Raw genomic sequence first — 25,193 nt, 5'->3', positions numbered from 1 at the left:
AAATGAAGTCTTTGTAACTTAAGACAAATATTCAGCTTAAAATTCAGTGAAAACGAAAATATAGAGATACGTTCATCAGCTTGCTCCTTTCTGCCCGTGGACGCCTCCAAAGAAGCATCGTTAAAGCCTCTCTTCTCCCTGCCGTCATGTCTAAGTCAGAGTCTCCTAAAGAGCCCGAACAGCTGAGGAAGCTCTTCATTGGAGGGGTGAGCTTTGAAACAACCGATGAGAGCCTGAGGAGCCACTTTAAGCAATGGGGAACGCTCACGGACTGTGTGGTAATGACAGATCCAAACACCAAGCGTTCCAGGGGCTTTGGGTTTGTCACATATGCCACTGTGGAGGAGGTGGATGCAGCTATGAATGCAAGGCCACACAAGGTGGACGGAAGAGTTGTGGAACCAAAGAGAGCTGTCTCAAGAGAAGATTCTCAAAGACCAGGTGCCCACTTAACTGTGAAAAAAATATTTGTTGGTGGCATTAAAGAAGACACTGAAGAACATCACCTAAGAGATAATTTTGAACAGTATGGGAAAACTGAAGTGACTGAAATCATGACTGACTGAGGCAGTGGCAAGAAAAGGGGCTTTGCCTTTGTAACCTTTGACGACCATGACTCCGTGGATAAGACTGTCATTTAGAAATACCATACTGTGAATGGCCACAACTGTGAAGTTAGGAAAGCCCTGTCAAAGCAAGAGATGGCTAGTGCTTCATCCAGCCAAGGAGGTCGAAGTGGTTCTGGAAACTTTGGTGGTGGTCGTGGAGGTGGTTTCGGTGGGAATGACAACTTTGGTCGTGGAGGAAACTTCTGTGGTCGTGGTGGCTTTGGTGGCAGCCATGGTGGTGGTGGATATGGTGGCAGCGGGGATGGCTATAATGGATTTGGTAATGATGGAAGCAATTTTGGAGGTGGTGGAAGCTACAATGATTTTGGCAATTACAACAATCAGTCTTCAAATTTTGGACCCATGAAGGGAGGAAATTTTGAAGGCAGAAGCTCTGGCCCCTGTGGCGGTGGAGGCCAATACTTTGCAAAACCATGAAACCAAGGTGGCTATGGCGGTTCCAGCAGCAGCAGTAGCTATGGCAGTGGCAGAAGATTTTAATTAGGAAACAAAGTTTAGCAGGAGAGGAGAGCCAGAGAAGTGACAGGGAAGCTACAGGTTACAACAGATTTGTGAACTCAGCCAAGCACAGTGGTGGCAGGGCCTAGCTGCTACAAAGAAGACATGTTTTAGACAAATACTCATGTGTATGGGCAAAAAACTCGAGGACTGTATTTCTGACTAATTGTATAACAAGTTATTTTAGTTTCTGTTCTGTGGAAAGTGTAAAGCATTCCAACAAAGAGTTTTAATGTAGATTTTTTTTTTTGCACCCATGCTGTTGATTGCTCAATGTAATAGTCTGATCGTGACACTGAATAAATGTCTTTTTAAAAAAAAAAAAAAAAAAAAAGAAAATGAAAATAAAGAGACGCTCCAGTATGGGCGATTAAATTAATGGCCATATAATTTGAAGGGAGGAAACCACAGAAGACACAGCCCTAGACAAAGGGGACCCAAGAGATCAGCATAAAATCTCAGCAGTCAATAATTAAATGGATTAGAGAGAAAGTGACTATTTGCATTTCTAATACTTCTATCTCAAAATTGGTATTTTTAAAATTGTCCTTGTTTATTCAAAAAACATGTACTTAAGAGGAGGAAATCCCAAAATATTTCGATTTGGGAGGAAAGTTTTCTAATTTCTGTTACTTACACCAATAATTCTTTCATTTTATGACTAATGTATTTTCTGTCCTTTGCTGACCAGTTGAACTTTGCTCAAATAAACACAAGTTTCATTGAAGGTTAAGCTGTGGATTTCAAGCACACTGCTTTACAATGCTAAGGGCATTATTTGGCAGGAGACACTAATCTTCCTCATGAGAGGTTCTGGTTCAAACTTTAAAACTAAATAAACAATGGTGACTTCTGCAAATAAAACTTCAGGTGCTAACAGTATCCTGGTGAAGTTGAATGTCAGGATTCCACAAGAAGAGGGTCTTCAATAGAGCTTCCAATGAGCAATACACCCTGACAAAGCAAAAATTTAATTCATGGACACTATTTCATTCAGCCCTGTTTATAATAGAATAATAATTATTAGATTTGCAGTACTCAACACATGTTTTATTTTATTAAGCATACCTATACTTAGGACTTCAATTTTCTAGCACTAAAAACCATTTTACATCTAAATCCAACATTTTATTTACTCTACTAACATTAACTATTTAGTTCTCTTTTTATCTAGGCTCAGTAATATCAGCAAACTGAATTAGAAGTGGTCACTCCCAGACAAGTCTTAAGTTACAGTAAAGTTATCTAACTACACTAAATTTTAAAATGCCCCCTCAGATGAAAATCAAAGAAGAGTATGCTAAATAAATGCTGTACTTAATCAGATTAAATAATATCTAGCATGTTTAGTTTGGATAATCTATGTTTTCCTTCATTTCCATTAAAAATGACAAGTTCCTCAGCTACCTTTGTCTTCTTAGTAAATACAGATTTAAAAGATCACATTACATTATGGTTTATAAGAATACGAATAGTAAAAACAACAAATTACACATGGTTCCATAATAAAACCTATACCAAGAAGAAAGCAATAAATGGATCAATACATTTCACAACCAGGAACCCAGAGGTTTTTTTGAAATAAGGTATAAATTAAAACAACAGAATGAGCATATCCCAAGTATATACATATTCTCCCAATCTGCCAAGAAATTCTCTCAACTGAGTTAAAGATGTTTAAAAGTCAGGAAAACAATCACCACCTCACAAAAGCAGAACTGCCAAGTTCATAATTCTAAATACCTTTCTATAATACCACTAATATACCCACATGAACGTTCCCCCACTCCAAAACACCCAGCAGAGGCGGTGGAATAAGCATACACACCACCTCCACAGTCTAAAGTTACCGAAAGTCCTCCTCACCAATGGGAAAACTAACACTTTCAACTCACTTACAAAATAACTCATTTGCACTCCAGATAAAAGCATATACACACATTAATCAACTTAATTTTCCAAATCCCCAATTTTAACTTATCTGTTACCTTAAGATGATGGTCCCAATAAATGAGAAAAATAAACCAATCCAGCTACAACCCCACAAAGTAGCCAATTTTTCCTAATAACTCTGGGTTAATATCAACAATGGCAGTAACATTGTTAAACATCAAGAACCTGAAGGCATTTTACAAATAGTTATTTGGTATATCTAATAACCAAAATATCTTTGCAAATTTGAGAAAAAAGATAACAGTTTATTTGTTAGGCTTCAAAGCAGAGAAAATGTGAAGGACTTCCCCAAAGTGATTCAGCAAATTATAGCAAAAATGAAAATCAAATTCCAGTTTCCCACCCAGGCATAGGATCTAACCTACAAGCCATTTTGAACACTGCAATTGAAACAATACATTTTTGGAGGTTGAATTTAATGTAAGTAATATACTATATTCAAATATTCTTTCCATAGAACTCTTAACTAAGATTATTTATTATTCTTAATGTATTCCCTACCATTTAAAATGGCTTAAAAAGCAGATACAATAAAACCAATAAAACCAAACAATAGAAATAAGCAAAAAGAAGTTATGACTAAAAGTGTGTGTGTGTGTGTGTAAACAGAAAAAAAAATTAAAATAAAGATCTGTTAGGAGATTCAGTTTGGTTTCATGTTTCACATTATCGATAATGACGAAGTACCAGGTCCTAGGGCTATTGCTCCCAATCTTTTCTGCCTCATAATACACACAGAAAATTATATTTGTAAAGCCACTGGAATAAACAGAAGAGACTAGCCCTCCCTCCATCCTCTTCTCCACTCCCCTGTTCAGCTAAGGGGGTCAGTTCTCATGTTCTAATGTAATCCATTTAGACCACACCAGTAGGCTGTGTCACATAGGCTGGGAAGTTCTGCCTTTGAGACAGCAAAGAGTTCCTGGCCCTCATTCTGAAAAATATTCCACCTTTTTGCTCCTTCATAAAAGGGGCACTGCACATTATGGTAGATGATTACTTCAAAAACAGGCATAAAGCACTTCATATAATGTACACATCAGTGTAAGCTGAGGGCACAATGAATGAAGGCATTTCTGCAGAGGGCTGACACAAAGTGGGAAAACTCCAAATTTAGAGGAATAATCAGACTAACTATCGTTCATGCTGTTCACTACAAATAGCCTTTCTCTCAAACAGGCTTTTGATAAAAACTGGGAAGCGAGCAGTTCAAAATCACATGTTTCAGAGAGGCCTTGAGTTCCTATACTTTAAACATTAACTGAACAGATGGTAGGCATCCATACTTGTGTGAAAACTGAGCGGCCCAACCACACGTCAGACTGGGCAAATGCCATCCCACCAGGCCAAGGCAGAGAACTGGGAAGGTCACAAGGCAGGTCATTTTATTGCTACATCAGGTGTGCCTCTTTATTTGTAACTACCTTTGAAAAAATGAAAAAAAAAAAAAAAGTCTTCTTTGGCTTTGTGGAAAAATTTATAAACACTTAGGAGCCAAAGTAAATTCCATTTGCCTGCCCTGGCAGGAACAGAACCCATAGAGGGTTTCCAATTCTCCAACACACCCGGCCTGAGGCTCCAGTCCTCTCAAGCCTCCTAATCACAACATCTCTGGCAGCCAAGTTGATCGATCTATTCTCCATACCCAGGGAGAAGTTGGCAATAAATGCCAGGCATGACATCCAATTATCTGATAGAGTAAGAAAAATCTCCAGCTCTTTCCACCACCTCCTGCAAGAGGTTCCTCCGTCACCTCTCAAAGGACAAAGGTCTGACCCCATGAATGGCAAACCTAGTTGGTAAAGCAAATATGAAATAAATCAACCACAGAAATAGAAATGCTTGTGCTTTTTACATGATTTTTCTCTACAGTGTGATCCAACTATGGTGGTTGTAATTATATCTATTAGAAGCCTGGAACAAATAATCACATTTATGGCTGTAACTGAAACTTCCACTCTTACCCTGAGGGCCTGGTTTACAAGCTCATGCAGGGTCCCAGATGGGTGTGCTGTAAGTTGATACTGTCACAGGCAATGTGCAGCTACTACATAAGATACACGTATTCTTTTTTGAAAGAATATTTGATAAGGAAAAGCTCTGATGTCTCATTCATCCATAAAAATCAGCTAGCTTATAGCAAACTACGAAACAAGTCAGCAGTCATCCCCACATTCTCTATAGAGAGTAGGGTTTAAAATGAACTTTCCATAGGCAGACTTTGTGACCGTGTCCCCATTACGCCTGCTTTCCACATTACAACGCTCACCACACATGATGGTTGGTATTCATTTAATGTCTGCCTTCCCCACCAGACTGTAAACACCACAAAGACAGGAACCCTCTGCCATATTTAACTACTACATCCTTAGTACATCGTACAATGTTGGATGTGGAAGAAACACTTAACATTTGTTGAATGAACTATCCAAAAAAATTAAACAAGATCAAATACTACTTTCTGCTTTCCTTCTTTACATGCCCTCACCTTTCCCAGGCTATGTTAAGCTTAACTCTACTGTGTCACCAACAGGGCCATGACTCAGTCCTTTCTCATTAAAGATCACAGAGATCCAGGAAAAACTGAAAGAGTAGGAATTAGGAGGTGTACAATGAGGCCCGGGCTTAGTCAAATACTTGCAGTTACAAGGAATAGAAATCTGCTCAGGTGAATTTAGGAACAAATGGGCATATCCAGTAAGAGAGAGGGGTATCTTTTGAGCTCAAATAGGCAGAACAGAGCCAGGATTCTCAGGGGATTAGGAGGATGAGGAAAATCTTGTGCATCACTTGCTTGGGCTTTCTCTTCATCAGGAGCCAGACGTTCTTCCTTCCCTGCAGATCAGCTTTTTTCCTCTTTCTCCATGCACACAAACACCTCACAGCTCTTAGGTTTATATGTTCCCAGTAAAAAGGCCCTGCCCAGGCTGAGACTAGCATTTCTGCCTCCAAATTCTAAATTCCTGGGAAAATCAGATTGGCCCACGGACAAATAGCCTTAACCAGGCAAGCTTGGTTTTTCCTGGCTCCCTTCTACGGAGGAGGAGCTTCTCAGAAAAGACTGGATAGGAAGCATCCCACATCCCCATAGCAGTGCTTGTGTTTTTGACCACGATGCGTCTGCTCTTCTTTCTCTTGTCTGCAACTCCCCCAAGATCACTCTGCCTCATCACACTGCCTTTCAAGTTGGTTTCCTGTCATCAAACTTGGCCTTCACTATTTATTCTTTCTCATGCAATGCCTTCCCACTTCCTTCCTTTCATTAAACTTCAAATTCTTCTCAAAGCTATAATGCATTTACTCTTTTACCTGGATCACGACACTGTATTTAAAAGGTATTTTAGGCCGGGCACAGTGGCTCACGCCTGTAATCCCAGCACTTTGGGAGGCTGAAGCGGGCGGATCACGAGGTCAGGAGATCGAGACCATCCTGGCCAACATGGTGAAACCCTGGCTCTACTAAAAATACAAAAATTAGCTGGACATGGTGGCATATGCCTGTAATCCTAGCTACTCGGGAGACTGAGGCAGGAGAATCACTTGAACCAGGGCGCCAGAGGTTGCAGTGAGCCAGGAATGCACCACTGCACTCCAGCCTGGCGACAGAGAGAGACTCCGTCTCAGGAAAAGAAAAAAAAAAAAAGGTATTTTAATGGACAAAATTAACAAATAAGTCATTTTAATACATGCACAAGAATAAATTCTTGTATACTTGGAATGCTACTTATTATGTAGTAGAATAAACACAAAATACGGTAATATTTGCTTTGTGATATTTATTTTATAGCCTCTGAATATATTGTGCATTTTCACCTATTCTGAAACCAGTATCACATAACCATTATTTACAAATAATACTGAGTAACCTCTCAACAAAACAGCTTTCAATAGGAAGGACTACAAAACAATTCCTTGGAAACTCAAATCTATTTCATGTTCTCTAACTGATTGAAATGTAGCTTATTTCCTTATGCAATAAGGATTCTGCCTCTCTCAAGTTAAACAAATCTTAAATTTTTGCCCAGGTCAATTACTATGTCATCTGAATGCATAAGATTCCTAGAAACACCAAAGCCAATTTCTAACCAATTGTGATGAAGATAAGTTTCTTTTTCACCTCTACACAGCAGTAATCTTTTCAATCCATTCAAAAGATTACTGAAATCATCTTGACCATATACATCTTGTTTGTCTGCAAATCCCTGGCATCTAGATTTGTGGCCTGTACACAGTAGATGCACAGTAAACATTTGATTGACTAGCATGTATGCTTACATCCATATAGTTACCAATCAACACTATATATGTGTGGCTTTACATGTGTTCATATAAACATGTACATAGATCATCAACATGTTTGCTATAATGTCACAAGACAATGTTTTCAAACCTTAAAGTATATTCAAATTATCTAGGGTTTGGGTTTGTTTGGGTTTTTTTGGAGACAGGAAGAGAGAGAGGTGGCATCTTGCTATATTGTCCAGGCTGGTCTTGAACTCCTGGCCTCAAAAAATCCTCCTGCCTTGGCCTCCCAAAACACTGGGATTACGGACATGATCTAACCCGCCCAGCTTATCTAGGGATTTTGTTAAATGCAAATTTTGATTGAGTAGCCCTGGGATAGAACCCAAGACTGCCTTTCTAATAAGTTCTCAGGTGATGCTGATGCTACTGGCCCACAGATCATACTTTGAATAGCAAAGTAATCCCTTCTTAACTCATTTAGTAGAACACCAAAGGCAAAGTATACAAATAATCACAAGGTCCTCTTTCTCAAAGTTCATGTTCAGTCGTAAGGAAACTGGATGATAATCCTCTCAGGGAAACACATCTTTATTATCAGACCAAATCCTTCAATAAGTATTTACTGAGCACCTATGCCAGGTGTAAGAGCTATAGTGACCTTTAGTCATTCTTGCATATAGCTTAATAAATGATGAAAACGCAACTAAAAGCTTCTCTGTATCTCACTGATATCCAAATAAAGAGAGCATTACAGGACGACACCAAAATGTGTATATATTTGTATAGGGGGAAGAGAATGAGTTAGCAATTGCTTAGGATCCTGTGCCTTCATGAAGCTCCTATTAATGCTTATCTCAAGAAGATTCCTTGCTTGCCATCCCCAAATCCCCATCATTGTGCCCAGGTCAGCCTTTCCTATTTGCAGAGTCATGTGAGCTATTGATCTATGAGGCCAACTTCAACTTGCTGGATTACATACAGCCCTCCCTTATCTCTTACAGTTAGATACTGTGGCAGGTTTGATGAAGAAGCAAGACCAGAAAAAAGACTGGTTATATCATTTAAAAAAATAGGAAAAAAGGCTAGACGCGGTGGCTCACGCCTGTAATCCCAGCACTTTGGGAGGCCAAGGCGGGTGGATTACCTGAGGTTAGGAGTTCGAGACCAGCCTGGCCAACATGGTGAAACCCCATCTCTACTAAAAATACAAAAATTAGCTGGGTGTGGTGGCATGTGCCAGTAGTCTCAGCTACCTGGGAGGCTGAGGGAGGAGAATCATTTGAATCGGGAGGCGGAGTTTGCAGTGAGCCAAGATCTCACTACTGCACTCCAGCCTAGGCAACAGAGGGAGACTGCATCTCAAAAACAAACAAACAAACAAACAAAAAACAAGAAAAAAATCCTACAGAATTCTCTACTTTTCCATTTATCTAAACCCTCATCACTGCCATGGCTTAAAAAGAAAGTTCAGCTTGATCCCGTAATGTACAACAATATCTTCTAGAAGCAAAACAGGTAAAGGAAGGATATAGTATTCAGAATTACAAGAAGTTTTTTCTTCCCACAAAAGGGTTGAATACTTTGTTCAGCTTGGTTGTTATCATCTGTTTACTACAAAATTCTAAAGACATGCAAAGCCTCAAAGATAATTTGAAAATAATTTAAAATTATTATATCATTAATAGTCATTTGTTTATAACAAGCAAAATTGTTGTTTGAGTTATTACAGTATCCTTTTGCCAGAAGCAGAATTTTAAGCAAATCTACAATTTAGCATGAATTTATTTCAGCATGTGCTTCTGAAACTGGGATACTTATATCAAGAGATGAGGTGTACACTGCAGCAAGCCAGAAGGTACAGGAGTCCAAACAACAAACCTGGGGGATTTTTCTACAATGTCAATTTTAATTAAGGTTTGAAGGGAGGGAAGTAAGGGAAATGTTTAATACAAGTAATATTAAATTTAAATAATTATTTTACACTAAAATAAACATGGGATAGGATGCCCAAACTTCATTAATTTTAAAGACAAAAGACTAGATTGAAAAGAAAATTCCTATTTTGGGGGGCCAGCTCTTCTTCAGCTGTGGGGGAACTTCTGCCAGTGGAATAATCTAAGAATCACACATATCTTTTCTTTTAAAAGTGTACTTGGAAGATTCATTATTTATCAGTGCAAGGACATAATTCTCAGATACGATCTTGGGGAAATGAAATCAACTTCTAATTAGAATGTTTCAATCCTAAGCAAATCCTTTTGAGAACTGAATGCTCAATGCTGAATGTCTTGAATTTGAATAAATGATATAACAATAAGGCAAGGACAAATTTACTTCACAAATGTAATCACTGGACAAAATTCTGAATTGCCTAAGGACATACTTCATAAAATAGCTGAACAAAAAGTTGGAAAAGAGAGGGAGACTGCTGTAATCAGAAAGCCTATGTGCTGTAGTCCTTCTTCCATTAATCTTATTCAGAAGCTATGAATATAGAGTCAATTTCAGAACAATTTTCTTACTTTACATAGTGAAAGCCTTAGAAAATTTAAAATGATTTAATATGGTACTTTTCATTATAATGAGAATCCCAACCTCAGTCTTCTCCACTTAAGAAGAAAACACAGAGAAGGCAATCTGGGAAGGAAGGGGAGTTAGGATATATGTCTGGTTTTTCAAGACAGAGATTTGGATACTTACAAGGCATTGCATGGTATATGCTTGGCCAATACTGTCCACTGTCTCTCTTTAACCAAACACGAACTGTCCTACAACAGAAGAAAATATGTGCATGAAATCACATTATTCTTAGCCATGGGAAAATGCTGATACATAGAAAATAAACCTCTTAACATTATATATAGAGAGAGGCCAGGCGCGGTGGCTCACGCCTGTCCCAGCACTTTGAGAGGCCAAGGCAGGAGGATCACTTGAGGTCAGGAGTTCGAGACCAGCCTGGCCAACATGGTGAAACCTTGTCTCTACTGAAAATAAAAAAATTAGCTGGTAGTAGTGGTGTGTGCCTGTGATCCCAGCTACTCGGGAGGCTGAGGCAGGAGAATCACTTGAACCTGGGAGGTGGAGGTTGCAGTGAGTCAAGATCACACCACTGGACTCCAGCCTGGGTGACAGAGAGAAACTCCGTCTTAAAAAAAATTAAGAGAGAGAGAGAATATCTTAACATACATATGTATCTTAACCATAAATACATATAAATGAACACCATATATACCTGTCTAAAGATTCTATATTCCTTAAACTTGAGGCTTCTACAAATTTAGAATTACATATAACTCTTTAAATATGCCACACGTGTGTAATCATGATAGTGTTTGGAAATTATTATTTTCATTCTTGTTGTTTTGCCTTTCCAAGCATCTGACCTTTGCCCTTGACGGCTGGAAGCATTCATCTGACTGGGGAACTATTTGGTTTTATTAGTGAAGGGACTACAAAGAGATCAAATGAAAAAATATGCAGTATCTGACATGAAGAGGATTATACAGTCCATGGTCTTGTAAGCCAAGCCATTGTCTCAAGGGAGTTTTTCCAAATATGCTCAAGTAATTATAAGCTCTGAGGCAGATTTTCTGAGCTAGTGGTGTCCGTGGGGCTAGCTGTGGAACAGAGTGATACTGCACCAAAGGCTGCACATGAAGTTCCAGGCCAGCAGCTGTAGAGAGACAATGCAGACACCCAGGAGAAGTCAGAGAGCAGGCGCCAAAGACTCAACTAGCTGGGAAGTATCATGAGGTTCTGACCAAACAGAAAGGCCTGACCATGAATTATACTAGCCGTAGCATCATCAGCATATGCCAGCAAGGCAAACACAAGTAGGAGGTTGAAAGGTATTATTCCGGAGACCAGAGGAAATAGTGAACATCAAACAGTTGGAAAAAGTCAGTGTCCCACTGCCAGGGGATCATAGGTCACACATCTCACCCCACACTCTTAAGCCATCCCAGGGTTAAAAGCAGAGTGAGAAAGTGAGCACTTTTATCTCAGAGAGAGCTGGATACTTCCTAAAGACACTGGACTGAGTTTTAAATTATATTGGATATCTGCCACCTGCGCCACTCCAGCTAATCAAGAGGTCTTCTATAAATAAGTAGGCCGGGCCCAGTGGCTCATGCCTGTAATCCCAGCACCTTGGGAGGCCAAGGTGGGCGGATCACCTCAGGTCAGGAGTTCGAAACCAGCCTGGCCAACATGACAAAACCCCGTCTCTACTAAAAATGCAAAAATTAGCAGGATGTGGTGGTGGATGCCTATAATCCCAGCTACTCGGGAGGTTAAGGCAGGAGAATCACTTGAACCTGGGAGGCGGAGGTTGCACTGAGCTGAGATGGAGCTATTACATTCCAGCCTGGGTGACAGAGCAAGACTCTGTCTCAAAAACAACAAATTAATTTAAAAAAAAATAAATAAATAAGTAGTAGGAAAAAGACTAAACCAACTACAGATATAATAAAGAACATTTTCTCTGCACAGCCAGAAGTTACGATGTAATGATATGTAGTGGCACCACTACATATACATGCAAAATTCAGTCTTTTTGGTCAATTATATTAATTTGTGAGGTGAATAGATACAATGGTAAATAACCTATAAGAATTAAATCTATGCATACACATACTAATACAGCGATATGCGTATCAGCATTCACTCTTCTCTTAAACAAGTTCTTTTTATAGTACATGTTAATACAACATTGTTATATTATTACCTCAATAAGAATCAATACCAGAGTAACAGAAGATAGTGGAGTAAGACACTCTAAAATCAGTCCCTCCACTAAATCAACTACTAAGCTGGCAAGAACTGTCAGCCCATCCCTATGGCAGGCAGCCACGGAGACTGTAGCTCATATTCCTTGAGTGGCCTGCTTGTATCAGGAAGTGAACATCGTCCTCCACAGTTTGTAGGAGGTGTTTTGATTTGCCTGGAAATTCACTGAGACATTGGAGCAAAGGCTGGCTATTGTTTCAAACCCTTAGGGCTGAAGGGCTTCCCAAGCAGTGTCTCTCAAAAGAAATTAGAGACAGAAACTTTTTTATCCTTGTCGGATGCAGGCATTTAAGGAAATCACTGGCTGACAGACATAACAGAACAGAGACCTCAGTGATCACATACAACAAAGAATATAGTCTTTGCCAAAATAGTTTGGAAAAGTCACTAAACAAATGGATAATTACAGCACTCAACAAGTAAGAACAGCAACCTCTGGAGAAGGAGAATTATATGACTTCCAGAATTACTGCATTATAATATTCAAAATGTCCAGTTCTTAACAAAAGTTGCAAAGTATACAAAGAAAAAGGAAAAGAAAAACAAATAAACTGACAAAATTTTACAGAAAATTGACAGAAATTCACAGGAAAAAAAAGAAATTGACAGAAACCATCCATGAAGAAACTAAAACAGGCTTATTATACCAAGACTTTAACAGTTTTAAATAGATAAAGAACAAAAGAAATTAGGGCAAGGTTTGTATGAAAGAATGGGGAATATCAATAAAGAGATAGAAATTTCAAAACAGAATCAAAGCGAAATTCTGGAACTGGAAAGTACAATAGCTGAAATGAAAAATTCCATAATGAGGTTCAACAGCAGGTTTGAGAGTCAGAAGAGCCAGCAAACCTGAAGATGGGACAATTGAAATTTCCCAGTCTGAGGAGGAGAAAGTAAAAAGAAAAAAGATTAACAAACAGAGCATAAGAGACCTATGGGACATCATCAAGTGTACCAACATATGCAATATGGAATGACAGATGAATTCTCTATCTAGCTGCACTATCCTTCCAAATGCAGGGAAAATTAAGACATTCTCAGATAAACAAAAGTGAATGAAATTCATTACTAGTAGATTTTCCTTACAAGAAATGTTAAAAGGAGTTTTTCAGGCTGAAGCGACAGGACACTAGATGGTAACCTGAAGCCATACAAGAATTAAAGATTACTGGTAAAGGTCACTACACAAGTAAATATAAAAGCAAGTATCACTGTATGTTTTGTTTATAACTCCTCTTTCTGTTTCCTAAATGGATTAAAAGACATATGCATAAAACAAGAATTTTAAGTCTATCTATGTAAATGGGCAACAAAAGGGGTGGGAACAGAGCTAACTAGGAGCAGAGTTAATGTACACTAGTAAAAATGAATTGATATCAATTCAAACTAGATTATATAAATTTAGGCATACAGAAGAGAAAAATAAGGGAATCAAAATGGTACCTGAGGAAAAAAAAAGAAGGCAATAGTGAGAAATTCAAACGTAAAAGAATAGTGGAGAAATTCAAACGTAAAGGAAGGCAATAGTGGAGAAATTAAGAAACAAAAAACAAAGAGATTTAATACAAAAAAAATAAATAGCGAAATGGCAGAAGTCTTTCCTTATCAGTAATCACTTTCAATATAAATGGATTAAACTCACAAATTGAAAAACAGAGACTGGCAGAATGGATTTTAAAAAAATACGGTCTAACTTTTTGCTACTTAAATGAGACTCACTTTAAACCCAAAGACACAAATAGGTTGAAAACGAAACAATAAAAAAGACATTCCATTCAAATAGTAACCAAAAGAGAGCTAGGTGGGTATACTAATAACAGATAAAATGGATTTTGAGTCAAAGTTTATTACAAGAGACAAGGACACTATGTTTTGACACAAGGGTCAATTCATCAAAAAAAAAAAAAAAATTACAAATACATACACTCCAAAGAATAGAGCCCCCAAAATATTAATATATGAAAAGTAACCGGGCACGGCAGCTCACGCCTGTAATCCCAGCACTTTGGGAGGCAGAGGCGGGTGGATCACAAGGTCAGGAGACCGAGACCATCCTGGCTAACACAGTGAAACCCCGTCTCTACTAAAAATAGAAAAATTAGGCGGGCTTGATGGCAGGCACCTGTAGTCCCAGCTGCTTGGGAGGCTGAGGCAGGAGAACGGCGTGAACCCGGGAGGCAAAGCCTAGATCGCGCCACTGCACTCCAGCCTGGGTGACAGCCAGACTCCATCTCAACAAAAAAATAAAATAAAATAAAATAAAAGCACTGACAGAATTGAAGGGAGAAATAGAGAGTTCCACAATAATTGAAGACTTTCACTTGCAATAAAAGAACATCCACACATATAAGGAAACAGAAGACTCGAACAACACTACAAACCAACTAGATCTAATGATATATAAACAACACTCCAACCAACAACAACAGAACATACATGTTTTTCTGAAGTACACATGGAACATGCTCTAGGATTGATCAGCTGTTAGGCTGTAAAACAATCCTTAATAAATTTTAAGATTGAAATCATACAAAGGATCTTCCCCAACTATAAGGGAATGAGGCTAAAATCAGGAACAAAAAAAAACTGGGGAAGAAGTTACTAAGAAAATTAGAAAATACTTACAGATGAATGAAAACAAAAGCACAACACATTAAAATGTATTAGGGGCTGTGAAAGCAGTACTCAGGAAGAAATGTATAGCTATAAATGCCTATATTAAAAAAGAAGATCACAAATCAATAACCTAATTTTATACCTTAAGGAAAAGCAAACTAAACCGAAAGCCAGCAAAGGAAGGAAATAACAAAGATTAGAGCAGAAAAAAAAAAAAAAAAAGAGAAAGAGAATCAATGAAACAAAAAGTCAGTTCCTTGAAAAGATCAGCAAAAGTAACAAACCTTTAGCTAGAGAGAAATTTAAAGGATTATAGGAGAAAATTTCATATGCCCGCCAATTAGATAATCTAGATTAAATAAACAAATTCCTAGAAACACACAATCTACCAGTACTGACTCAAGAAGAAATGGATAATCTCAACAAATCTATTACAAGTAGATATTGAATCAATAATCAAAAACGTCTCAACAAAGAAAAGTGCAAAGCCAGACGGTTTCACTGGTGAGGTCAATCAAACACTTAAAGGAGAATGAACAACAATCCTATTCAAACTTCAGAAAAATAGAAGAGGAGAAAATACTTTATAACACATTCTATGAAAGCTGGACAAAGATAACACAAGAAAACTACAGACTTAAATCTTCATGAAGAGAGATTCAAAATTCCACAACAAAATACTAGTAAGCCAAGTTCAACAGCACATTAAAAGGATTATATACCATGACCGAGTGTCATTTATCCCAGAAATGCAAGGGTAGTTCAATATAAGAAAATCAATCAATGTGATATGGCACATTAATAGAATGAACACGCGCGTGCGCACGCACACACACACATACACCCCCCCCCTCAATAGACACAGAAAATGCCTTTGACAAAATTCAACAATCTTTCGTGAAAAAAAAACATAGCATACTGGGAATAGAAGAAAATTTCCTTAACCTAATAAAGGATATTCATGAAAAATCCACACTTAACATCATACTCAATAAAAAGTGAAAACATACTCCCTAAAATCAGAAATAAGGATGCTCAATTTCATCACTGTTATTCAACATTATTGGAAGTCCCAGTCAGAGTAATTAGGCAAATAAAAGAAATAAAAGGCATCCGCACTGGAAAGGGAGACGTAAAACTATTTTATTGGAAGATGACATAATTCTACTTACAGAAAATCCTAAATAATCCACTCAAGAAAAAAACGACTAAAGCTAATTAAATAAATTAAGCAAAGTTACAAGGTGCAAGATCAGCAAACAGAAACCATTTGTGTTTCTAATAACAAACATTTCTAAAGAAATCACAGCCCCCAAAACACTTTACATATATATTTAATCTTTACAATACCCTATTAAATAGAGCTCTCTTCACTAAACGTACTGCCCTCCTTACATCAACTCTTTACACCTAAAAATAAAAGTACAGTATATAAAAATATCTGTTCTCTTATCTCTTCAGGTACAAGAGCAGTTTTAAAAAGAAAAAAAAGGTTCTGCATCTTAGAGATCAAAAGTGCTATTTGGATGGTTAGGAATTTCCTAAATAAATGTAAATTTTACTATACAAAGCCTTAGAAGTAAGTTTTAATTTTTCTGAAAATTATATTTTAAAAGCAACACAAAAAACATTTTTCCCTGAAGAAAATTTTCAGAAAATGACAACTGTGATTAAGAGTCATATTAAGCCAGCAGAGGTCAGGGTATTGGGGGGGAAAAAATGTCCAACCGCTGAAATGCAGGTAAAGGGTCCTTCCACCTCCCCCACACAAAGCCCTGAGCTCGCAGGAACAGGACAGGGCCAAATGCATTGCACAGTCCATCTTGCACGTGCTGTTTTCTTCTCTCCCTGCCTCTTCCTCTCTCCCAAGCTCCCAGCACAAGGCACAAACCAACACTGGGAGAGAGACAATGCTCATCTAAAAAATACCAAGATGAGGTAGCCCATAGTGGGTCTCAAGTAGTTCAGCAACTGGGCTATTTATTTTTATTTGTTATTTTTTGAGACCAAGTCTCACTCTGTTGCCCAGGTTGGAGTGCAATGGCATGACATTGGATCACTGTAACCTCCATCTCCCAGGTTCAAGTGATTCTCCTGCCTCAGCCTCCCGAGTAGCTGGGATTACAGGTGCATGCCACCACACCCAGGTAATTTTTGTATTTTTAGTAGAGACAGGGTTTCACCATAGTGGCCAGACTGGTCTTGAACCTCTGACCTCAAGCAATCCACCTGCCTTGGCCTCCCAAAGTGCTGAGATTACAGGCGTGAGCCACTATGCCTGGCCTGAGCTATTTAAAAACAGCATAATTTCATTCTATGTTGGATATAGCTGATCACATTTCAACATGTTAAAATTACTTTTAAATATCAGCCCTATTGCTGAGACCTAAAACAAAACTGCTTTTATTTTTATTTTGTTTTTATTTTACTTTAAGTTCCGGGATACATGTGCAGAACGTGCAGGTTTGTTACACAGGTATACATGTGCCATGGTAGTCTGCTGTACTTATTGACCCATCCTCTAAATTCCCTCCCCTCGCCCCAAAATTGCTTCTTTAAGGTTAAAGCAGATGTTAGATAAATTGCGGTGTTTATCAAAGTTCTACTAGGATCAGTGCTGGTTTGCTCCTTGACTGGGCTATAAATGCAAGCAGAGAAGGGGCCACATTTTACCATACTTAATATCTGCCCCAAGGCCAAGCACTATATCAGATCCAAAACTGGTGCTCACTGTTTGTGAAAGATTAAAAGAATCAATCAAAAATATCTCCCTATGGCCATGGCCACCCCAACCTACTTGTCCACTGTCAGGAAGTCCTCTGATTTGCACCTAGACAGACATGTAGTGCAAAATGGCAGCAAGGAAGCTAGGTTGATACTGAGAAGTCTATACACTGTGCTGGGTAAGATGATGGGAGAGAACCATGAATCCTTAATTGTACAGCTCCAGCCCTTATTTCCTAAAGAAATACTGATGGACAGGGAATTCCCACATGCCTCCCATCTCACCCCAACTCTCTCAGACTAAATTCAGTGCCTGCCTCAGTTACAACCTTAACTAAGACAAGTGTGACCTCAGGGACAGCACTCAGCACAGTAGCCAGTCTGATCACGCAGAGGGGGACTCACATGTTCAACTAAGCAGGGAATCATATGTTTTTGATTCCCTTTTTGAGATCCCAATTTTTTAGTTTGTATTTTATTGTTTTAAACTGTGCTGACACACATAAGCTGGCAGTAGAGTTTTATCAGACACAGTTGCTAAACTGACACGTGTGTGTGTGCGCTCGCGTGTGTATACATGCATATACATATATAGTCACGGGCTACATAACAATGTTTCAGTCAACATTGGACCACATATAAAATGGTGGTCCCATAAAATTTTTTTTTTTTAATAGAGACAGGGTCTCGCTTTGTTGCCCAGGCAGGAAGGCAGTGATGTGATCATAGCTCACTGTCACCTTGAACTACTGAACTCAAATAGTGATCTTCCCACCTCAGCATCCCAAGTAGCTAAACTACAGATGCTCACCACCATAAATGGCTAATGTTTAAAAAAATTTTATAGAGACGGAGGTTTCACTATGTTTCCCAAGCTGGTATGGAACTCCTGGCCTCAAGTGATCCTCCCGCCTTGGCCTCCCAAAGCGCTGGGATTACGGGCATGAGCCACTGAACCTGGTCCCCCTAAGATTCTAATACCATATTTTTACCATATGCTTTCTATGTTTAGATACACACATACTTACCATTTGTGTTACAGTTGCCTACATTATTCAGTATAGTTACATGATATACAAATCTGTCGCCTAGGAGTAACAGGCTATATGTATCATACAGCCTAGGTATGTAGTAGGCTACACCATATAGTTTTGTGTTAGTACATGCTATGGCAATCACACAATGACTGAATTGCCTAATGGCGTATGTCTCAGAATGTATCCCCACTGTTAAGAGACACATGACTATATCCATGGGGGACTGGTTCCAGGATCTCCCCCAGATTTTGTATGCTCAAGTCTCTAATACAAAATGGCACAGTATTTGCATATGACCTACATACATCCTCTCGTAGGCTTTAATCTCTAAATTACTTATATTACCTAGCACTATGTAAATGCTATGTAAACAGTTGTTATACTGTATTGTTGAGGAAATAATGACAAGGAAAAAAAGTCTATACATATTCAGTGTAGATACAACCAACCTTCCTCCCCATTTCCCCCAAATATTTTCCATCCAAGTTTGGTTGAATCCATGGATGCAGAACCCACAGATAAGAAGGGCCAACTGGATATGGTGAAGCACCACACCAGGTTCATGCCCCTAACCATCCTAGCCCGCAAAGACATATCCTTTGTGCTATATTCTAGCAATCTTTAGGAGTCTGCTTATAGTGATGCAGATAATGAACAACAGCTTCTGGAACAACTTGGATTTTCCAAGACTATGAAAATCTAGAAGTTAGGAATTCTCCCCCACTGCCCCACAAGTGCACTTACATACATTCATTCATTGACTTGTTGATTCATTAATTTACTCGACCAACATTATCAAACACCTACTTGGTACTAGTATGTGAAACACACTGGAACCACAAAGAAAAACAAGTGCCACCTCTATTGTCAGGAAGCTCACGGTCCACAGGGGGAGACAGGTCATAGAACATTACAACACAGCAAGATAAGAGCTAAGGTATGGAGATGCCCATGCTGTAATAGGAGCACGTGAGGGCATCTAACTCTGACTACAGAGCCCGGGCTCAGGCAGGGCTAGACAAAGCTTCTCAGAGATGATGGCGCCTGAAATGCAGGGTGAAAAGGCATTTGGCAGAGGAAAGTGGAGAGGGTGTAGGAGCACGTTCTGCAGGAGCATTGCCTCTGCCGCCCAGGTAGGCAAGGTGAGCGGGAGTGGTGAGAATCTGGCCTGGACAAAGAAAAGGCAGAAGGCCACCGACGCTTGTTTTTCTTTGTTTGGGGGCAGCCTAGAAAAGGCGGGATTACCCTGAAGTAACCACTTTGGAGGATGTAGGCGCAAACCAAGTAAAAAACGATGAAGGCCTAAAAGAGAGAGGATGACAGATTTTAAAGCAGTCAGGAAGTAGAAGCATCAGGAATTGGGGGCTGGCTGGATGTGGGGTGTCATATGAATGGTGGTATCATTCATTAACAAGTGATTTTTGTGGAAGTCAATGTTGAGTTCATCTTGAATACACTGAGTGTGGGGAAAATCCAGTTAGGGCTGTTGCAGAGAAAACGGTTTACATGAAGTTCAGGGGTAAGACCAGGGCTGAAAATTAAGATTTGGGAGACATCAGCATATAAGGAGTAGCTACCAGAGAATAAGAAAAGAAGGCCAACAACAAAGACAAACACCAAGAGTTAAGGGGTAGTCAAGAGAAAAACGCCAGCAGAGAGGCAGAAGAATAATCCTTCTTTACCTTACAGACACAAAATGTGTCCTGAATTTTTGTCCAGAAAATAAGGTCATCATAAGCACACCTAAGAGCTGAACTATATTCACAGTGAAAACGTGCCTACAATAAAATACTATCTATATAGGTCATTTTTCTGAGAGAAAAGGGAAGGCTGGGGGTGGCAACAAACAGTATACCACAGGTTGCTAAGCTACTGAATAAAATAAGACGGGGCGTCTACCCATGTTGAAATCAGGCTTTTAAAAATGTGCCCTAGAATGATGCAACCTTCATTAGTTACCATAGCAATGAGCTTCATTTCCCAGGGGACAATTGTTATTTTTGCCACCACTGAAGTAACTTGGGGTAGGGGCTGGGAGAAGTGAAGCCCACTGTGTTTCGAAGACCCTGAATTTCCAGGGAATACTTTTCTACAGATCACACCCTGCAACAGCAATACAAACAGAAGGAAGGCAACCCCCGGCGATCTGCAAACTAAGAGAAAAACTTTGAGCAACAGGATGTAGTTTTTATAGTCATTTGTTTAAAGAGAGAGAGAAAAAAAAAAAAAAACACGCTTCAAATGCAGAAAACGTTGCAGAGATTCTTAGAAAACATAGCTGAAAGATTTTTTAAAAGTTGATTTCTCTATGATTATCAGATTTCTTTAGTTACTTGTAATAAAAACAAACTGAGAGGTTCCCAGCAAATGCATTCTAACCACATATAGTAAATAAACTAAACCCAATCTTCCACAATGCACTGTGTATCTTTTGTATCCAGGGTTCCTCCGTGATAGACAGATGCTACTGTGTGGAAATTGCAAGTGAATTGAGGTGGCCAGGGGTTTCAAGAATCGGGGACTCAAGCTGGGTGTTGTCCAGTATTGTCCAGCCTCTGGTCCCCTCTTGCCAAGGAGCTCAGTTCTCACGTTAATGACCTTGGTACCACAGATCCAAATAACTGCTGAATCATACACTTGGATTTTTTTTCCTCACAGCTGTAGCAACTCAGCAGTCAGCGGCCAGAGAAGAGGTGTGGCTATTTTACATTATCACACCTTGGGTTTCTAATGGCACTCTTGCTTTAAAAACACCGCCATTCCGGTCATTTGCAGTCATTTGCATCAGCAAGGTGTATTCTTTATTCCAGCCATCTCCCCTTGGAGTTTTTATCAGTTGGGTCATTTCTCTTAATCCAAAGGCTGTGAAAACCTTCACAATTTAGAATTTTTAAAATCACAGTCAAGTGACAACATTTTCAGCGTTTTAAAAATCTATAAAATGAAGTCTCAACATGAGGTTAATGGGACCCATATATACCAGGTGAGAAATTACAAACAATATACCTGGAAATGGTTGTCTTAGTCAGTAGTAAGACTCTTCAGAGAGGGAAGGAAAAGATGAGCCACAAGGTCTTCATTCTGAGTAGTTTTCTTACAAACAGCACTATTTTGTGTCTGCAGATAATGCCCTTGCATTGTAGACTTGCTTTTGTTTTCACGGTAATTTAACTCTTACTGACTAATGCTTAAGCACGACTTCCTGTCCTTGCATAGCTGTGGGTTTTATACTTCCCTGACTCCCTCTGTCTCTCCCCAGAGTTACACACATCTCCACTTTCCCTATGAAGCCTTTGCAATTCCTCAGGCAAAACTAAGCTCCAGAATCCCACTGTACCTTGCAAAGGCCTGTGTTAGGACACATCGCATTAATCAATGTTAGTTAGCAAGTCCTTCTTGTAAGGAATACAAGAAATTCCTTGAATAATCAATAATTCCTTATTTGAATAAAAATTCAAACATTTTTATCTTTGATTTTTTTAAAGTACCTACAATACTTTCATTTTTATCACATACCGTATTTAGCATACAGGAAGTGCTTTTAAAAGGTCATATAAATACAGGGAAAAAAAAGAAAGGGAAATTAAAGAGAAAAATGAACATTGTCCAAGCAGTGGTGAGGAGGAACCCACAAGGAAGCAGCAGGAACAGCAATGCGCCCGAAGATCAGGGAGGCTGGACAGGGCCCTGGTTATCAGCATCAGCCATGCCATCTGCTCTTCAGCCAGAGTCCCTCACAGGCAAGAGAAACATGAGTACCACCCCGGAACTGGCAGCCTAAGCAATTCAACAATATGAGAGTGTTCATCAATACCACCCTGCAGGAGAAATGGAGATGATACCATTAGAGGAATAATATAGATTTAAATATTGTTCTTGGCTCCATACACAGTGGGAGGGCATGGTCTGTGTCATCCTACTCACCACTATATTCCTCCAGTCAGTTACAGTGGCAGGCATGTGAAAAATGCTCAGTAGAAATAATGACATAGTAACTGGAAAGAGCAGTGGTTCAGAGGATGCCCCTGGCTGCTACTGTTCTGAATCTGAGATGGATTAACTGCTGCCTTCCAGGATAGCCATCTTAAAAACGCAGCAGATCCTGGGGGAAGGGGAACAGGGAGTGATTGTGTAATGGATACAGAATTTCTGTTTGGGATGATGAAAAAATTGATAGTGGTGATGGTTGCACAAGATTGTGAATATACCTAATGACACTGAGTTGAACACTTACAAATAGTTAAAATGGTACCCTTTATGTTATATATATTTTACAACAATTAAAAAAAAAAAAGGAAAATAGCAGAATGACTCTCTCTCTCCAAAACTGTAGGGTTCATAGAGTTGCCAACGGTGCAGCAATTACAGATGGCCACATGGCTGGGCGCAGGGCCTCACACCTATAATCCCAGCACTTTGGGAGGCCAAGGTGAGTGGATCACGAGGTCAAGAGATCGAGACCATCCTGGCCAACATGGTGAAACCCATCTCTAAAAATACAAAAATTAGCTGGGCATGGTGGTACGCACTTGTAGTTCCAGCTACTCAGAAGGCTGAGGCAGGAGAATCACATGAACCTGGGAGGTGGAGGTTGCAGTAAGCTGAGATTGCACCACTGCACTTCAGCCTGGTGATAGAGTAAGATTCCCTCCGTCTCAAAAAAAAAAAAAAAAAGATGCCCATGGGCTGATCACGAAGCAGGTCTTTAAAAGTTATTCTGGTTGAGAATGTTATTATTGAAATAAAAATCTCTGGCTGGGCACGGTGGCTCACGTCTCTAATTATAGCACATTGGGAGGCCACGGTGGATCACTTGAGCTCAAGAGTTCGAGATCACCCTGGGCAACATGGTGAAATCCCATCTCTACAAAAACAAAAAAAAAAATAATAAAATTAGCCAGGAGTGGTGGAGCCCACCTGTAGTCCCAGCTACTCTGGAGGCTGGGATGGGAGGATTACTTGAGCCCAGGAGGTGGAGGTTGCAGTGAGCCGAGATCGTGCCACTGCACTCCAGCCTGGGCAACAGAGCAAGACTCTGTCTCAAAACATAAAATAAAATAAAATAAAATAAAATAAAATAAAATAAAAATCTTAATGGACAAATAAATCAGATTAGCTACAAGTGAAGAAGGAATGTATAAACTGTAAGATAAATGAAAAGCAATCTATTAATAGAATACGGTCTTCACAGAGACAAAGATATGGAAAATGTGAAAGGTTGAACATGAAAAACAAGGTAAAAAAGATTAGAATGAAAAGGTCTAAGATATATATAACTGGAAAGACCACTAAGAAAATGGGGAAAGGGTCAATAATTGAGAGATAATATCTCAGACTCTTAGACAAATTTTGAGAAATGCCAGTCCCAAAATGAAGACAACTAATGACAAGGAAATTAGCTCAAGACCAGATCAAAATTTATTTCCTTTTCCAGATGAAATGATAAGATTATTATGATAACTGTAACTCAACTACACTCCCATTTTCCTGATATCCTGAAACATAAGACAAAATATTCTCTATGAATGCATGCAGACCTCATCAGAGAAAAGAGGAATCCAATCATGCATCATTAGATTATAACCACTTTTCTTTGCTATAGTCTCATAAGAAACATGCCAAACACATTTTTCAATACCACCTCTTATATTTCAGTGGTGACTAGAAATGCTCCATGAATAGGCCAGGCACGGTGGCTCACGCCTGTAATCCCAGCATTCTGGGAGGCCGAGGCAGGTGATCACGAGGTCAGGAGTTCAAGACCAGCCTGGCCAAGACGGTGAAACCCTGTCTATACTAAAAATACAAAAAATTAGCCAGGCGCGGTGGCAGGCACCTATAATCCCAGCTACTCGGGAGGCTAGGGCAGGAGAATCACTCGAACTCAGAGTGCGGAGCTTGCAGTGAGCCGAGATCATGCCACTGCACTCCAGCCTGGGCGACAGAGTGAGACTCCATCTCAAATAAAAAAAAAAAAAAAGAAAGAAATGCTCCATGAATAAGATGGACCCAACTTGGGTAGAATGTGGTTTTAGAAAGTAACTTCCACTAACAAAATTAAATAGAGCAGAACAGAAAACAGAAAGTCCAACTCTTGTGCCTGTGCTGTCTTTTTCTCTTTATCCTTTAGAAATCATCCCAGTGAGCAGAACAAAGATATAATCATCCCCAGCAGATGTGTGAAGGTACTAGCTAGGACTGTAGAGGAATTAAATGATTTGATAAATGTTATATAGGAAAATGGTGGGGAAAGGCACATCAAAATTTTCCTTAAATAAAGTGCATGAGCTTTGACTGTCCACTTGTTTGAATAAATCAAGAGCAAAAATATGTTCAAATTAGGAAAATTTGAAAATGTTAAATGATATTAAGAAATTATTATTCGTTTCTTCCTTTTTTTTGAGAAAGAAAATGGGGAAAGGGTCGGTAATAATTGACAAATATGCCCAAATAATTGGGCAAATATGCTAGATAAATAGCCTCAGCTATTCAAATCTTTAAAAGCATAATTTATTCAAGGTGGTTCATTCGTTTCAGAAGTCCAGAATTTGTTTGGCTTCTTGTTTCTTGTTGCCCAGTCTGGAGTGCAATGGCGTGATCTCAGCTCACTGCAACCTCCGCCTCCCAGGTTCAAGCGATTCACCTGCCTCAGACTCAGGACTAGCTGGGACTGCAGGTACGCACAACCATGCCCAGCTAA

At 39.2% G+C, this 25,193-nt stretch overlaps 2 protein-coding genes across 9 annotated transcripts in view; one reads left to right on the top strand and one right to left on the bottom strand.

The window, feature by feature from the left end:
- WDFY2 (WD repeat and FYVE domain containing 2) overlaps nt 1-25,193 on the bottom strand; it is a 182,772-nt gene that overhangs the window by 100,277 nt on the left and 57,302 nt on the right. For all 8 annotated transcript variants that reach the window (XR_004178709.1, XR_002518374.2, XR_004178710.1 and 5 more), the window contains one exon: nt 10,026-10,093. Coding sequence is in view for 5 of the 8 variants with exons in the window: in XM_003913902.5 (XP_003913951.3) it covers nt 10,026-10,093 (68 nt within the window). In the remaining 3 variants the exon portion in view is untranslated. The remainder of the gene's footprint in view (nt 1-10,025; nt 10,094-25,193) is intronic.
- Nucleotides 109-1,263, top strand: HNRNPA1L2 (heterogeneous nuclear ribonucleoprotein A1 like 2). The gene is given in 1 exon segment (XM_017951260.3): nt 109-1,263. A coding segment is annotated over 1 exon segment (900 nt). The 5' UTR covers nt 109-146; the 3' UTR covers nt 1,047-1,263.

This window comes from Papio anubis, chromosome 15, assembly GCF_008728515.1.
Source record: "Papio anubis isolate 15944 chromosome 15, Panubis1.0, whole genome shotgun sequence".
NCBI classification, from domain to species: Eukaryota; Metazoa; Chordata; class Mammalia; order Primates; family Cercopithecidae; genus Papio; species Papio anubis.
This window is presented reverse-complemented; position numbering and strand designations above follow the sequence as displayed.